Below are 16,661 nucleotides of genomic sequence, written 5' to 3'. Positions count from 1 at the left end.
GCGACTGGGGCTTTTCACACTAACTTCATTGCAGTGTTAATGTCAGCCTGCTTGTGACAATAAAAGATTACAACCTTTGCTGATGTTACAAAAACAGAAAATACCGGACAATCTCAGGGGGAGATAGACAGGAGCTAACATTTCGAGTCTGGATGACTCTTTGTCAAAAGCTGGCATGCAAAAGGAACAGAATACAAGCAACATCTGCAAATTTCCCAAAATGTTTGTCTATTCCACTGAATGAGACAGCAAGGGAAATCTGGCACTGAGAGACACATAAAACACTCGATATTTTCAATGCCTTTCAGGTGGTCGAGCCACTGTTACCAGCATCTCCAGCTTTCAATGACTCTTTTAGCCTGTAAAAATATATGTAGTCTGTTCTCACTGTGCAGGATCATGCTGGGTGCAAAGGCCTCAAATCTCCGGCCCCTCTCTCCACTTAACGAGACTCCGTATCAGGAGTGGAACGGTGTAACATTATTCCTCGACAATTTATCCCAGAGTACGCATGTGTTCAATTTTAAAATGTGTGAGGAGGAAGAAACACGCGTTAAAGAGGTTACAGTGAAAAGGAAGATCTTCAAATGACATTGTGTGGTATTAGTAAATGAATGATTGCATTCTCATGGAATTCGTCAGACCTTGGCTTTAATAGAATCATTAACAACAGTGGACTGGTAGATAAATCATTAAAATGGTTGCACAAAATGGCAGAGGGTGCAGCAGATCTGCAATGAAGGATATTGGAATGTACAAAGGATAACATCCAGGATAAATGTATAATTGAAAGCGATTTAGATCTGGGAAGGCAGCTGCACAGATCAGGAGATTACAGAGGGAAAACTTAGAGAAGGGAATCGATAAATGCCAGCAAAAACCATCAGTAACAAAAGGAAGGTTAGCTAGGCCAAGAGGAGAGAGCTGAATCAACAAGGATGAACATAAGAAGGACTCTTAAAAACATACAAACTAGGATCAGGAATGAGCCATTTGGCCACTCCTTGGAGATCAAAAGTCTATTTTGCTCAGCCTTGACTAACTCACTGACTGACCGTCCACCGCCCTCCTAAGACTGACAGGCCGCAATGAGGACATTCTTCATCTTGGCCTTAGAAGATTGCCCCCAAAGCAAAGACTCTCCAGCCAAGTAAACCTACCGCTCAGCATCTACCTTATCAAACCTTGTCAGAATTTCATACTCCAATAAGTCTATTCAACTTTCACGTCATAGTCCTCACCCCAGGAATTAATTGAGTGAACATGTGCTGCCGTGCCCCGGAGATACTGCCCATGTTCGCCACGGGCACGAACGACAGCACCGGCGCAAAGTCTCGCGCAAGTCGGCAACCTCATTTCCATATATTCTAATTGATTGACATATCATTAGAAGGACTTCCCAGCCATATGAACCTTCTCACTCAATATTCATACCTCACTGGCGTGACGTCATGCCGATGAAGTGTACAGCAGCTGTGTAAGAATGGGAATCAATGCTAACCCACCAGGGGTGCCAAGGTGAGTATAGACCCTGGGAAGAGAGGGACATTGGGGGTTTAGGTAGGGGGAAGGGTCGGTGCCTGTGAAGTGGGGCGGGGGCGACAATGCTTGTAATGGGGGGAACGTTGCCTCTCAGGGGGGAGGAGATGGCTGTGAAGGAATGGGTGATGGCAGTGAGGGGAGGTGAATGCCCGCAATACTGCCATAGCGCTGGGTAGGAGAGGGGGGAGAGAGCCCTGATACTTGTGTGTCATGAAGGGGTTGGTTTAGCTCACTCGGCTAAATCGCTGGCTTTTAAAGCAGACCAAGCAGGCCAGCAGCACGGTTCAATTCCCGTACCAGCCTCCCCGGACAGGCGCCGGAATGTGGCAACTAGGGGCTTCATTGAAGCCTACTCGTGACAATAAGCGATTTTCACTTCATTTCATTTCAAGAGGGGATGGAAAGAAAAGCCGGGGATATACCCACGGTTACTATGGGAAGCGAGGGAGGATCTTTGCATCCTCACTCTCCACTGGAGTAGTACCGGATGATTGGAAGGAGGTGAATGTTGTTCCCCTGTTCAAGAAAGGGAATAGGGAAATCCCTGGTAATTACAGACCCATCAGCAAAATATTGGAAACGATTCTGAGAGATAGGATTTATGATTATGTAGAAAAACATAGTTTGATTAAAGATAGTCAGCATGGCTTTGTGAGGGGCAGGTCATACCTCACAAGCCTCATTGAATTCTTTGAGGATGATTCATTTTGGAAGGTCGAATTTGAATGCTGAATACAGGGTTAAAGGCAGGATTCTTGGAAGTGTGGAGGAACAGAGGGATCTTGGGGTCCATGTCTATGGATACCTCAAAGTTGCCACCCAGGTTGATAGGGTTGTTAAGAAGGCGTATGGTGTGTTGGCTTTCATTAACAGGGGGATTGAGTTTAAGAGCAGCGAGGTTTTGCTGCAGCTTTATAAACCACACTTAGACCACACTTGGAATATTGTGTCCAGTTCTGGTCACCTCATTATAGGAAGGATGTGGATGCTTTGGAGAGGGTACAGAGGAGATTTACCAGGATGCTGCCTGGACTGGAGGGCAGGTCTTATGAAGAAAGGTTGAGGGAGCTAGGGCTTTTCTCACTGGAGCAAAGAAGGAAGAGAGGTGACTTGATAGAGGTGATGAGAGGCATGGATAGAGTGGATAGCCAGAGACTTTTCCCTAGGGTGGAAATGGCTGTCACGAGGGGACATAATTTTAAGGTGATTGTAGGAAGGTTCTTTACACAGAGAGTAGTGGGTGTGTGGAATGCACTGCCAGCAGAGGTGGTGGAGTCAGAGTCATTAGGGACATTTAAGCGACTCTTGGACAGGCACATGGACAGCAGTAAATTGAAGGGGTGCAGGTTAGGTTGATCTTAGATTAGGATAAAAGTCAGCACAACATCGTGGGCTGAAGGGCCTGTACTGTTCTTTGTTCTATTACCTGTGTGGGAGTGGGGGTGAGGGAAAGAGAGCCCCGATACCTCGGTGGGGGCGGCTTTCTCCCATGCTTTAGGTGAGGGCGAGTCCTCCATTCCGTGTTGATGTGTGGGGAATTTAAAGCCAGTGCTGACTAGGCTGCCATTTAAAGATGACGTTTGTGGAACCAGGCTGTTCATACTTGTTATTTAGAATGTTATCAACAATAATGACTGGTCATAAGGCAAAAGGAATTTGAAAGAGCTGCCAGAACCCGGCTCACCCACCCAGCTCCTTCTATTTGTGCTGTTTAGAAATCCAAAACTTAACTCTGCAAAGAAAAGAGATTCTGGAGAGAGACAAACCGGTTTCCAGTCAGAGTCATACACTCGACATCATTTTGGTAAAATCCTGTCATAGAATAGTTATAGCCCTAAAGGTCATCATTTGGCCCATCACCTCGGTGCCAGTTCTCTGAAAGAGCAACGTAGCTCATTCCCCTCCTCACCCTTTCCATGTCACCCTGCAAATCTTTTCCCTTCAGATAATTGTCCAATACCCTCATCAAAGCCACAATTGAACCTGCCTCCACCACACTCTCGGACAGTGCATTCCAGATCCTAACCACTCGCTGTGTGAATCTGTCTCTCCCTCAGACAGAACATTCCGGATCCTAACTACTCGCTGTGTGAATCTGTCTCTCTCTCAGACAGAACATTCCGGATCCTAACCACTCGCTGTGTGAATCTGTCTCTCTCACTCTCAGACAGAACATTCCGGATCCTAACCACTCGCTGTGTGAATCTGTCTCTCTCTCAGACAGAACATTCCGGATCCTAACCACTCGCTGTGTGAATCTATCTCTCTCTCTCTCAGACAGAACATTCCGGATCCTAACCACTCGCTGTGTGAATCTGTCTCTCTCGCTCTCAGACAGAACATTCCGGATCCTAACCACTCGCTGTGTGAATCTGTCTCTCTCTCAGACAGAACATTCCGGATCCTAACCACTCGCTGTGTGAATCTGTCTCTCTCACTCTCAGACAGAACATTCCAGATCCTAACCACTCGCTGTGTGAATCTGTCTCTCTCACTCTCAGACAGAACATTCCCGATCCTAACCACTCGCTGTGTGAATCTGTCTCTCTCACTCTCAGACAGAACATTCCGGATCCTAACCACTTGCTGTGTGAATCTGTCTCCACCACACTCTCAGACAGAACATTCCGGATCCTAACCACTTGCTGTGTGAATCTGTCTCTCTCACTCTCAGACAGAACATTCCGGATCCTAACCGCTCGCTGTGTGAATCTGTCTCTCTCTCTCTCAGACAGAACATTCCGGATCCTAACCACTCGCTGTGTGAATCTGTCTCTCTCACTCTCAGACAGAACATTCCGGATCCTAACCACTCGCTGTGTGAATCTGTCTCTCTCACTCTCAGACAGAACATTCCGGATCCTAACCACTCGCTGTGTGAATCTGTCTCTCTCACTCTCAGACAGAACATTCCGGATCCTAACCACTCGCTGTGTGAATCTGTCTCTCTCTCAGACAGAACATTCCGGATCCTAACCACTCGCTGTGTGAATCTGTCTCTCTCACTCTCAGACAGAACATTCCGGATCCTAACCACTCGCTGTGTGAATCTGTCTCTCTCAGTCTCAGACAGAACATTCCGGATCCTAACCACTCGCTGTGTGAATCTGTCTCTCTCTCAGACAGAACATTCCGGATCCTAACCACTCGCTGTGTGAATCTGTCTCTCTCACTCTCAGACAGAACATTCCGGATCCTAACCACTCGCTGTGTGAATCTGTCTCTCTCACTCTCAGACAGAACATTCCGGATCCTAACCACTCGCTGTGTGAATCTGGCTCTCTCACTCTCAGACAGAACATTCCGGATCCTAACCACTCGCTGTGTGGACCTGTCTCCACCACACTCTCAGATAGAACATTCCGGATCCTAACTGTTTGCTGCATCAAATATTTTTCCTGATGTTCCTCTTGGTTCTTTTGCCATTCACCTTAAATCATTGTCGTCTGGTCTTGACCTGACTGCAAATGGGAAAACCTCCTCCTTAGTCACTCTATCCAGAACCCTATGAATTCCTCTATCAAATTGCCTCTGAACGGTTTATTTTTTGTGGCGAACAGGCCCAGCTTCTCCAATCTATCCACATAACCAAAGCTGCTCATCTCTGGAACCTTTCTCACAAATATTTTCTGCAGCGTTTCCAGTGCTTTCACATCCTTCCTAAAGTGTGGCACTACAATGTTCCACTCGAGGCTAAACCTATAAGGTTTTATAAAGGTTCACCAGAACGTCCTTGCTTTTATGCTCTATCCCTTTTTTGTAAAGCCTGTGATCGTTATAGGCAGCATGGTGGTGCAGTGGTTAGCACTGCTGCCTCACGGCGCCGAGGTCCCAGATTCGATCCCGGCCCCGGGTCACTGTCCGTGTGGAGTTTGCACATTCTCCCCGTGTCTGCGTGGGTCTCACACCCACAACATCCCAAAAGATGTGCAGGGTAGGTGGATTGGCCACACTAAATTGCCCCTTAATTGGAAAAGAAAATAATTGGATACTCTAAATTTATTATAAAAAAATAAAACCCATTATCGTTTTGCCTTACTAATCACTTTCTCAACAGAAGGACGTGGAGGCTTTGGAGAGAGTGCAGATAAGGTTTACCAGGATGTTGCCTGGTATGGAGGGTATTAGCCATGAGGAGGGATTGAATATACTGGGATTGTTCTCCCGAGAGAGACGGAGGCTGAGGGGCGACCTGATAGAAGTTTCTAAAATTATTAGGGGTATAGAACAGTTGGAGGCTTTTTCCCCAGGGTGGAAATGACAATTACAAGGGGGCACAGGTTCAAGGGGGGGGGGGGGGGGGGGGAGGTTCAGCGGAGGTGTGCGGGGGAAGCATTTTACACAGAGGGTGGTGGTGGCCTGGAATGCCCTGCCAAGGGAGGTGGTTGAGGCAGATACATTCGCAACCTTTAAGACTTATCTGGATAGACACATGAACAGACAGGGTTGAGAAGGATTCGGGCGGTTGGTCTAGATAGGACACGTGATCGGCACAGGCTTGGAGGGCCGAAGGGCCTGTTCCTGTGCTGTATTGTTCTTTGTTCTTTATGTCCTGCCACCTTCCACAATTTGTACAAGTATAACTCTGGGCCCTTCTGCTCCTCCACCCCGTCCAATTGTACTCTTTGTTTTATATCGCCTCTCCACATTCTTCCTACCAACATGTATAGCTTCTCTGACTTGAATTACACCGACCACGTGTCCACCCATTCCGCCAACCATTGTCTATCCTCTTGACGTTTATCACTATTCTTCTGACAGTTCGCAATGCTTTCAGTTTTTGTGTCATCTGCAAATTATCAAATTGTGCCCTAGGTCTAGTCATGAGTGTAGATCAAAAAATCATAGGTCCTAATCCCAACTCCTGGAGAGCCTCCTGTCCAGGAAACAACCTGTCGCTACTGTTTTCTGATTCCATTCATCCATCAATTGTCACTTTTATTCCGTGGGATTTAACTTTACTGACAAGCCTGCTGTGTCGCATTTTATCAAAAGCCTTTAGGAGGTTCATGTACACAACATAATTGCATTGTTCTCATCGGTCCTCTCTGTTTCCTCAACAGAAACAAAATCAAGTTAATTAAGGGGCTGGTTTAGCACAGTGGGCTAAACAGCTGGCTTGTAATGCAGAACAAGGCCAGCAGCGCGGGTTCAATTCCCGTACCGGCCTCCCCGAACAGGGGCTGGAATGTGGCGACTAGGGACTTTTCACAGTAACTTCATTGAAGCCTACTTGTGACAACAAGCGATTATTATTATTATTATTAAATACGATTTGTCCTCAATAAATCTATGGTGGCTTTCCTTAATTAATCCAAATGTATCCAATTTATTTGTTAATTTTGCCCCAGATTATAATTTTTACAAGTCTCCCCACCAAGGTTCAACTGATTGGCCCATAGTTGGTGTGATTATTCTCCCATCCTTTTTACACAAGGCTGTAATATTAGCCGAGATACTGACTGAGCAGAAATACATTTCAGACTTAGATAAATAAAGATTCACCAGCTACTCACCAATCAGCTGCTTCCTCTGTGGTGCTGTCACCTTATTTTCCAGGGAGTTAACTTAAATGCTTTACTTAAATCTTATCGGGCAGAATTTACCCGGCCCAGGGGCGGTCGAGGTAAAGGTGGGGGCAGTGGGAAAATAGCGGAGAACCAGGTCAGAACAGCTTCCCAACGCTTTCCAACCATCCGGGATGTCTCTCCGAGGTGAACAGAAATACAGATAGGATGTGTGCTGCTGCTAAAGGCCTCAGTAAGGGGGAATTGTGGGCCCTTGCTGCCATTTTGCCAATGGCCCCTCAACTGAGGCAGACTCCCAGCATCAAGCTGGGGACCGATCACAGCAGGAAGCCCAATCCCCCAGAGGGACACACCAGCAGCATAGGCTGCACCCACAACCCAAACGCTGCAGCCAAGAGTTCTCCTTCCAATTGGAGGAGGATGTCTGCTTGGCCTCTCTGATAATATAAATTATGTTGATCTGCCGCAGCCATTTTGAGGTGGTGTGGCGGTCTCCTTTCTACCTCAGCAGCATCGCCCTCTCTTGGTGGGGGCTGCTGAGGGTCCAGAGCAAAGTCAACAGCAGTGTGGCTACGAGGTTGGATAGGGTGGGGTTATTTTCCTTGGAACAAAGAAGACTGAGGGGTGGCTTCATTGAGGTGTACAAAATTATGAGGGGAAGAGATAGGGCGGACAGGATAAAAGTGTTTCCCTTGGTGGAGAATTCTAGAACCGGGGGACATGGATTCAAGATAAGAAGCAGAAGGTGTCTGGAATTCGCTGCCTAAATTGGTGGTGGAGGCAGAGACCCTAAACTCTTTTTTAAAGTATCTGATCTGCATCTTAAGTGCTCTAAGCAGGAAAGTGGGATTAGAAAGGGCACCTGGGTGTCCTGGGGCTGGCATGGACAAGATGGGCCCAATGGCTTCCTTCTGTGCTGCAGCTTTTATGTGGTTTAATGAGGAGACATCTATCATCCTTAATTACGGAAATTATTTTTGCTTAATAACCTTATGAAAACACCTCAAAACATTGAATGCCAATATTATATTTTCTCTGGCCTCTTTGTTCGACTGAAAATAGCCTTAATTTTGGGCAGCACGGTAGCATGGTGGTTAGCATAAATGCTTCACAGCTCCAGGGTCCCAGGTTCAATTCCCGGCTGGGTCACTGTCTGTGCGGAGTCTACACGTCCTCCCCGTGTGTGCGTGGGTTTCCTCCGGGTGCTCCGGTTTCCTCCCCCAGTCCAAAGATGTGCGGGTTAGGTGGATTGGCCATGATAAATTGCCCGTAGTGTCCTAAACAAAGTAAGGTTAAGGGTTGTTGGGTTACGGGTATAGGGTGGATACGTGGGTTTGAGTAGGGTGATCATTGTTCGGCACAACATCGAGGGCCGAATGGCCTGTTCTGTGCTGTACTGTTCTATGTCTATGTTCTATGTTCTATGTAATTTCTCTAGTCTTTTGTCATAATTAAAACTTATCATCCTTGGTACTCTTTCCACTGGAGATATTCAGCACTTTGTTTTATTTCAGATTTGGAGAATCTGTAATTCTCATTTGCATCCGTGTCATTTTTGTTATTTAGAATGTATCTACGATAATGACTGACCGGAATCGGAAAGAGCTGCCAGAGCCCAGCTCACCCACACCTCCTTCTATTTGCGCTGTTTAACAATCCAGAACTTAACTCTGCAAAGAAAAGAGACCTACAGATTCTTCAGCTATCGACATCTTGCTTCTCAAAGACTAACTGTTAGCTGATCCCACTGTCTCCACGGGGCATGTCCAGAAAAACAAAAGATGACATAAATTGCATTATGCAACATGATTAATATTCGAACAGTTTTTTTTCCTCAACTATTGTGAATCATGGATTTCCTTTGGGAATAAGAATTATTTATATAAATGAGAGCGTTTGAACTAATCCGATAATGTTTAAGGACTTTGGACACAGAACAGTTTGTTTTGTTGTTTTTCTTCCTGAGAACAATGTTTTGTACACATGATTTAACAGGCTGCATTACTACTGTTTAATTATTCCTGAGTGAAAATATATGCAGTGATAAACAACCTACTTTCGTAGGCATTGAGTTAAATGTCTTCTCGTTTCCTTCTTTCTCCATTTGTGAATGGTCACTTGGTTATGGGCAGCAATTAACCTGTTTTCTGTGTGATTAAAGAACGATTGTCTATCTTGTAATTCTTTGGAAGTATTGCCCGATACACAGCACTGTCACAAACTGCTTTTACAAGTATTTTTAATGGGTGACCATAAGACGTAGGAGCAGAAATAGGCCACTCGGCCCATCGAGTCTGCTCTGCCCTTCAATGAGATCATGGCTGATCTGATATAATCCTCACCTCCACTTTCCCGCCTTATCCCCATAACCCTCGATTCCCTCACTGATTAAAAATCTGTCTCTCTCAGCCTTGAACATACTGAACGACCCGGCCTCTACAGCTCTCTGCGGTAACGGCCCGGCCTCTACAGCTCTCTGCGGTAACGGCCCGGCCTCTACAGCTCTCTGCGGTAACGGCCCGGCCCCTACAGCTCTCTGCGGTAACGGCCAGGCCTCTACAGCTCTCTGCGGTAACGGCCCGGCCCCTACAGCTCTCTGCGGTAACGGCCCGGCCCCTACAGCTCTCTGCGGTAACGGCCCGGCCTCTACAGCTCTCTGCGGTAACGGCCCGGCCCCTACAGCTCTCTGCGGTAATGACCCGGCCTCTACAGCTCTGTGCGGTAACGGCCCGGCCCCTACAGCTCTCTGCGGTAACGGCCCGGCCTCTACAGCTCTCTGCGGTAAAGAATTCCACAGATTCACTCCCCTCTGAGAGAAGAAATTCCTCCTCATCTCTGTCTGAAATGGGTGACCCCCTCACTCTGAGATTGTGCCCTCTGGTCCCAGACTCTCCCACAAGGGGAAACAACCTCTCAGCATCGACCCTGTCAAACCCCCTGAGAATCCGATATGTCTCAATAAGGTCGCCTCTCATTCTTCTAAACTCCAATGAGCCCAGGCCCAACCTACTCAACCTCTCCTCAATAGAAAATCCCTCCACACCCGGGATCAACCGAGTGAACCTTCTCTGGGCTGCCTCCAATGCCGGGATATCTTTCCATAGATAAGGCAACCAAAAGAATTCCAGGTTTTCCTTCATGTTATTTCCCCACAATGTGATGAGGCGCTGGCTTATCTCCCATATGATGTGATCCAGTTCAAGTTCACCTCCACTGGAGGTTGCTGGCTAATTAAGGTTTGCTTTAAGATTATTCACAAGGATGAAGATTTGTACATGAAATTCTGTTTTGAAGAACCATTATACATGGTGGAAAAGAGTCAAAATAATTGAAATAAAAGCAGAAAGTGCTGTAAAAAGGCTGCAGGTCTGGCAACATCTGTGAAAAGAGAAACAGAGTAAATGTTTCGAGTCCAACATGACTCTTCTTCGGAACTCCTTCAGAACAGGAAGAATTGGCATGTTTTTAAATAACAGATGTGGCAGGAATGTTAGAATACCAAAGTGCAAATCGCATGTGTATGGGAGGAGGGAGGGGTACTTTGGATGTGAAATACATAAGAGCATGGGCAGCAGGGTAGCATGGTGGTTAGCATAAATGCTTCACAGCTCCAGGGTCCCAGGTTCGATTCCCGGCTGGGTCACTGTCTGTGTGGAGTCTGCACGTCCTCCCCCTGTGTGTGTGGGTTTCCTCCGGGTGCTCCGGTTTCCTCCCACAGTCCAAAGATGTGCGGGTGAGGTGGATTGGCCATGCTAAATTGCCCATAGTGTCCTAATAAAAGTAAGGTTAAGGGGGGGTTGTTGGGTTACGGGTATAGGGTGGATACGTGGGTTTGAGTAGGGTGATCATGGCTCGGCACAACATTGAGGGCCGAAGGGCCTGTTCTGTGCTGTACTGTTCTATGTTCTATGACTCAGGGGCAGCACGGTAGCATTGTGGATAGCACAATCGCTTCACAGCTCCAGGGTCCCAGGTTCGATTCCCGGCTTGGGTCACTGTCTGTGCGGAGTCTGCACATCCTCCCCATGTGTGCGTGGGTTTCCTCCGGGTGCTCCGGTTTCCTCCCACAGTCCAAAGATGTGCAGGTTAGGTGGATTGGCCATGCTAAATTGCCCTTAGTGTCCAAAATTGCCCTTAGTGTTGGGTGGGGTTACTGGGTTATGGGGATAGGGTGGAGGTGTTAACCTTGGGTAGGGTGCTCTTTCCAGGAGCAGGTGCAGACTCGATGGGCCGAATGGCCTCCTTCTGCACTGTAAATTCTATGATCTACTTGGTCAACATCTAAGTGCCCAGTTTTAGATGCCTCCCTGACAAGTAAGCATATGCCAAACTGAGTCGGACTTAAAGGATTCACTGACGAGGCCTATGGCTGTTGTCACCACAAGAGCTTCCACTAATTAACGCAATAAAATGTCCAAAGGTTCGTCACAGGAGTGTTAACCAAAAGTTTGGATAAAGGGGAGGGTTTAAGCAGCAGCTTAAAGGAGAACAGAGAGGAAGAGAAGCGGAGAATTTTCGGATGGGAATTCCAGAGCTCATGGACCAGGCAACTGAAAACACGGCTGCCAGTATTGGAGTGATTACTATTAGGGGCTGCTCAAGAGGCCAGGATTGGTGGAGCGCAGATATCTCAGTGGGTTAAAGGTTTGAAATAGGGAGGGATGGGGCTATGTAACGATTTGAAAACAGGGGTGAGAATTTTAAAATAATGGCAATGCTTAACTGGGAGCTAATGTGGGTCGGCCATCGCAGGGCTGATAGGCGAATGGGACTTGGTACAAAGGGAGGAGAGATTTGGCTGACCTTACAAAGGGTACAACGTGAGATGATGACGAGACTGTTTGAATAATAAGGTCTCGAGGTAAGAAAGGTATGAGCATGAGCTGAGAGAGGGCCGAGTCAGACAATGTTATGGAAGTTGTAATAGGTCGTGAACATGTGTTTGCAAGATCAGCTCAGGTCAAACTTGGCACCAAGATTCAAACAGGCTGGTTCAGCTTCACACACCTTGGGCAGGAAGGGGTTAGATTTGCTGGTATAGAATCGAGTTGTAGCAGGAACCAAAGATGCCTTCTTCATATTTAGATGGAGGAAATTTCTGCTCATCTGATACAAAACAGAAGCATTTCAAGACAGTGTCGGGGTGAAGAGAGTTAGTGGTAAGGTGGTGCTAGATACCATCAGTCTGCATGTGGGATATAGCACTGTGTCTTAGGGTTATGTTGCCAAGGAACAGATAGTAGTCTTGGGATCTCTGTGGAGTTGGGGAAACTGCATATCGGGCGTAATCCTCCATCCATGCTGCACCCAAAAAAGCAGTTCGCCGCAGCACAGCGTGGCCAGATCTAACCGGCTTGCAATGCCTCACAAGATTCAGCCCAATATCGCAATGTTGCGAGGGGAATCCCACCCACAATGGGCAGAATCACTTTCCAGCAAATCTACATATTAGAGCGACGCAGTAAGCCTAACTCTAATGTGCAGCTTCCCAAGGTATCTGAGGTTTTCAGATTCAATCCCTTCGCTTCGGGGTCCACTGCAAGCGGCGTTTGGTACCGGCCCCCACCAATGGGGACCAGACGGATCTCCAAGGGTATCGGAGGCCCCCCCCAGCTGCATTGCCCTTTGGGGAGGGTGGTGTCCTGACACTGTTGGTGTCACCTGGGTACCCTGGCAGTGCCAGCCTGGCAACCTGGCAGTGGAAGGGTTCCCAGGTGGCACTTCCAGCATAGACACTGCCAGGGTACCAGGTTGGCACTACCAAGGTGCTAAGCTGGCATTTTTTCCATGCATGTGATCGGACTTGGGTTGCCCACCATAGATGTTGAGAGTGGGGGGGTGGGGGACCACCCCCCCCCCCCCCCCGTGTTGTGTTCGGGGGGAGGGAGGTTGTGGATTCTTTTGTGGGCCTCGGAGATCGGGGCGCCATTTTTAAATGGCATCCCGATCTCGCGACAGCGAGCAGAGCTTCCTATTGTAACGGGGGCTCGATTCTCCGCCCCCCACGCCGGGTGGGAGAAAAGCGGGAGGGCCTCCCGACATTTTTCACGCACTCACTCCCGCTATTCTCCCCCCCCCCCCCCCATGCCCGACCCACACCACAAATCGCTGCCCGCCGTTTTTTACAGTGAGCGGCGATTCTCCGAGGCCGATGGGCCGAGCGGCCGGGCCTTCGCGCCCGTTTCAACAGGGCAGCAAACACACCTGCTCGCTGCCATCGTGAAACGGGCGCCAGATGCCCGTTTGGGGCATCTGGGGGCCCGATTGGCACGGCAGTACCACGGCCGTGCCAAGTGGGGCATAGGCCCGCGATCGGTGCCCACTCATTTCCCTCCGCCTGCAAGATTAAGCCGCGGCTGAGGGAAAAGACGCCAACTGCGTATGCGTGGGTTGCCGTTGTCCAACCTGCGCATGCACGGCTGATGTCATCGACCACGTCAGCCAGCGTGACCATTGGCGTGCGGCCTTGACGAGCCACCGTGACGCACGGGGCCGCGCTCCTAGCCCCGCCCAGGGGGGAGAATCGGTCCTGGAAGTGGGCGTGAAGACTGCCATGGGTCACGGCAGCCTTTACAATTCTCCGCATTTGCGGAGAATCTCGCCCATGTTTAACCTTGGCCGCGCGTTACACGATCAGACCCCTTATTCATAGCCAGTTGCATTGAATAGCCACGTTTCTCAGCACTACAAGTGCCGGGAAACCCGCGGCTAAAGACTCAGGAACTTTGTTTTATTTGGGGGAGATCGCACCCATAATTTCAATACATATCCTACAAGCTGGAGAATCCAAATTGACTTCAATTTCTGTATTTACTCCCAATGAGTCGTAACTTCCTGATACACTTGAAGCAGAACCAGTTATTCCCATTATCAGTAACAATACTTTGCATTTTGGGTCGGCATCTTCCAAAGCCCTTTGAAGTAGATGCACATTTCCGCTTGCTACATTTGGCACGAAATGCTAAACAGAGAAAAGAAATTAAAAAATGTTTCAGTATCGGTTACTCAGTAGCAGAAAGCAGTAAGATTGTTGACATGCCTCCGATAGCAAATCCCGAGTGGTACAGAACAACCTTAAAATGGAGAGAGAAAAAAACCAAATAAAATAAAATGCAAGTCTGCTTCCATGCATGTTAATTTCCTTAAAAACTTGAATGTGCTTCAGGATGAAATCAGAGAACATGCAGTGCAGAAGGAGGCCATTCGGCCCATCGAGTCTGCACCAACCGACTTAAGCCCTCACTTCTGCCCTATCCCCGTAACCCCTCCTAACCTTTTTTGGTCACTAAGGGCAATTTATCATGGCCAATCCACCTAACCTGCACGCCTTTGGGCTGTGGGAGGAAACCGGAGCACCCGGATGAAACCCACGCAGATACTGGGAGAACATGCAGACTCCACACAGACAGTGACCCAGTGGGAAATCGAACCTGGGACCCTGGCGCTGTGAAGCCACAGTGCTAACCACAATGCCACCGTGCTGCCCTGTAAAATCCTGTAAACGTTAGCACTGATTATCCACTATAGCCATGCTTTACACTGGCATAACCTTAAAGGTCTAGCTTGGAAAAATCAGCGGTAAAGGAAGGTACATTTTTCACACAATAGATGATGAAAATCTGGAAAAATGCTCCGTAAAAAAACATCAAAGTTCAGATACAGATCAGTTTTGATTTAATGGTGGAACAAGCTCAAGGGGCTGAATGGCCTGCTCCTGTTCCTACGATGGAATCTACGGCATGCTTGCCTTCATTGGCCGGGGCATTGAGTATATGTCATGTCATGTTGCAGCTGTACAGAACCTTAGTTATGCCACACTTGTAGTATAGAGTTCAATTCTGGTCGCCACACTACCAGAAGGATGTGGAGGCTTCAGAGATGGTGCAGAAGAGATTTACCAGGATGTTGCCTGGTATGGAGGGCATTAGCTATGAGGAGAGGTTGAATAAACTCGGTTTGTCCTCACTGGAACGACGGAGGTTGAGGGGCGACCTGATAGATGTCTACAAAATTATGAGGGGCATAGACAGAGTGGATAGTCTGAGGCTTTTTCCCAGGGTAGGGGGGTCAATTACTAGGGGGCATAGGTTTAAGGTGCGAGGGGCAAGGTTTAGAGGAGATGTACAAGGCAAGTTTTTTACACAGAGGGTAGTGGGTGCCTGGAACTCGCTGCCGGAGGAGGTGGTGGAAGCAGGGACGATAGTGACATTTAAGGGGCATCTTGACAAATACATGAATAGGATGGGAATAGAGGGATACGGACCCCGGAAGTGTAGCTGATTTTAGTTTAGACGGGCAGCATGGTCGGCACGGGCTTGGAGGGCCGAAGGGCCTGTTCCTGTGCTGTACTTTTCTTTGTTCTTTATGATGGTTCCACCACTAGGTTTCAGATTTGAGAGTTAACAAATAAGCAGGTTAATGCCTTTTGCTCAATCTGCCCAGATTCTCTAGAAAGTCGTAGAATGCGAACCAGGATGTGCTCCGAGAAAAGGGGTGAGAATTGAGCTGCTCAGGTATCATACTCAAGCTGGCCTGCTCCATCTCAAACCAGCACACACTTGTTAGATTTGTTTGTGCATAAACAATTGAAAACTGTACCTGGATGGATGTTTCTCCATTCCTTTGCCTACGGTGTTCAAAGCTGACAGTTGCTACGAGCCAAAGCCTTTGTTAGGAAATGTCCTATTGCAGATCCCCAGCCTCGAAGGAACAGCAAAGGTGGTATTCACGATTCAGAGGACAGCTGTTGTATGGTAAGATCTTCAAAATGTTTCTATTTTTAAATGAGCATATGTGGTTTCTTTTAAATATAGTATTCAAAGAAAAGTTATATGTCCTTGTTCTGCCACACTCATTGGAATGGGGTGAAAGCCTGTCTCGGTAACTGCAGCATGTTGCTATGACTGTATGGCCCTTCAGACACTAAATATACATTTATAAATGGCGCCTAAGTATCCATCAAAGTTAGTTGGGTTCAATAAATAGTTGCTTACATGGTAACTGCGAATGTTTACAGCACAAGTCATTTCATTTGCCCTGAACTGTCAAAGGTAATAAACAGTCTTTATATAAATAGTTTTGTACTGTCTCCAATTCTTACTGTTTTGCATGAAAATGTAGAAAAACAACCTGCTCCTCGACATTTGCCAATATTCAGCAAACCGCCTCTAATTTTTGCTGTATCATGCTCCAACCTCAACGTTTCCCTTCCCATCGATAAGGTGTGTTTGACCATATACTACTCCTGTCTCTCGATTGGAACTCACCGTGTGGGTGTATTAGAACATAGAACAGTACAGCACAGAACAGGCCCTTCGGCCCTCAATGTTGTGCCGAGCCATGATCACCCTACTCAAACCCACGTATCCACCCTATACCCGTAACCCAACAACCCCCCCCTTAACCTTACTTTTATTAGGACACTACGGGCAATTTAGCATGGCCAATCCACCTAACCCGCACATCTTTGGACTGTGGGGGGAAACCGGAGCACCCGGAGGAAACCCATGCACACAGGGGGAGGACGTGCAGACTCCACACAGACAGTGACCCAGCCGGGAATCGAACCTGGGACCCTGGAGCTGTGAAGCA

General features: G+C 47.8%; 1 protein-coding gene across 3 annotated transcripts in view; it reads left to right on the top strand.

Moving 5' to 3' along the window:
- LOC119970786 (FYN-binding protein 1) overlaps nt 1–9,251 on the top strand; it is a 247,562-nt gene extending 238,311 nt beyond the window's left edge. For all 3 annotated transcript variants that reach the window (XM_038805959.1, XM_038805957.1, XM_038805958.1), the window contains one exon: nt 8,637–9,251. In XM_038805959.1, coding sequence (XP_038661887.1) covers nt 8,637–8,659 — 23 coding nt within the window. In that variant the 3' untranslated portion in view covers nt 8,660–9,251. The remainder of the gene's footprint in view (nt 1–8,636) is intronic.
- Nucleotides 9,252–16,661: the final 7,410 nt, after the last annotated feature.

This window comes from Scyliorhinus canicula, chromosome 8, assembly GCF_902713615.1.
Source record: "Scyliorhinus canicula chromosome 8, sScyCan1.1, whole genome shotgun sequence".
In the NCBI taxonomy this organism is placed as follows: Eukaryota; Metazoa; Chordata; class Chondrichthyes; order Carcharhiniformes; family Scyliorhinidae; genus Scyliorhinus; species Scyliorhinus canicula.
The sequence above is the reverse complement of the archived record's forward strand: the minus strand, read 5'-3'. Positions and strand labels throughout refer to the sequence as shown.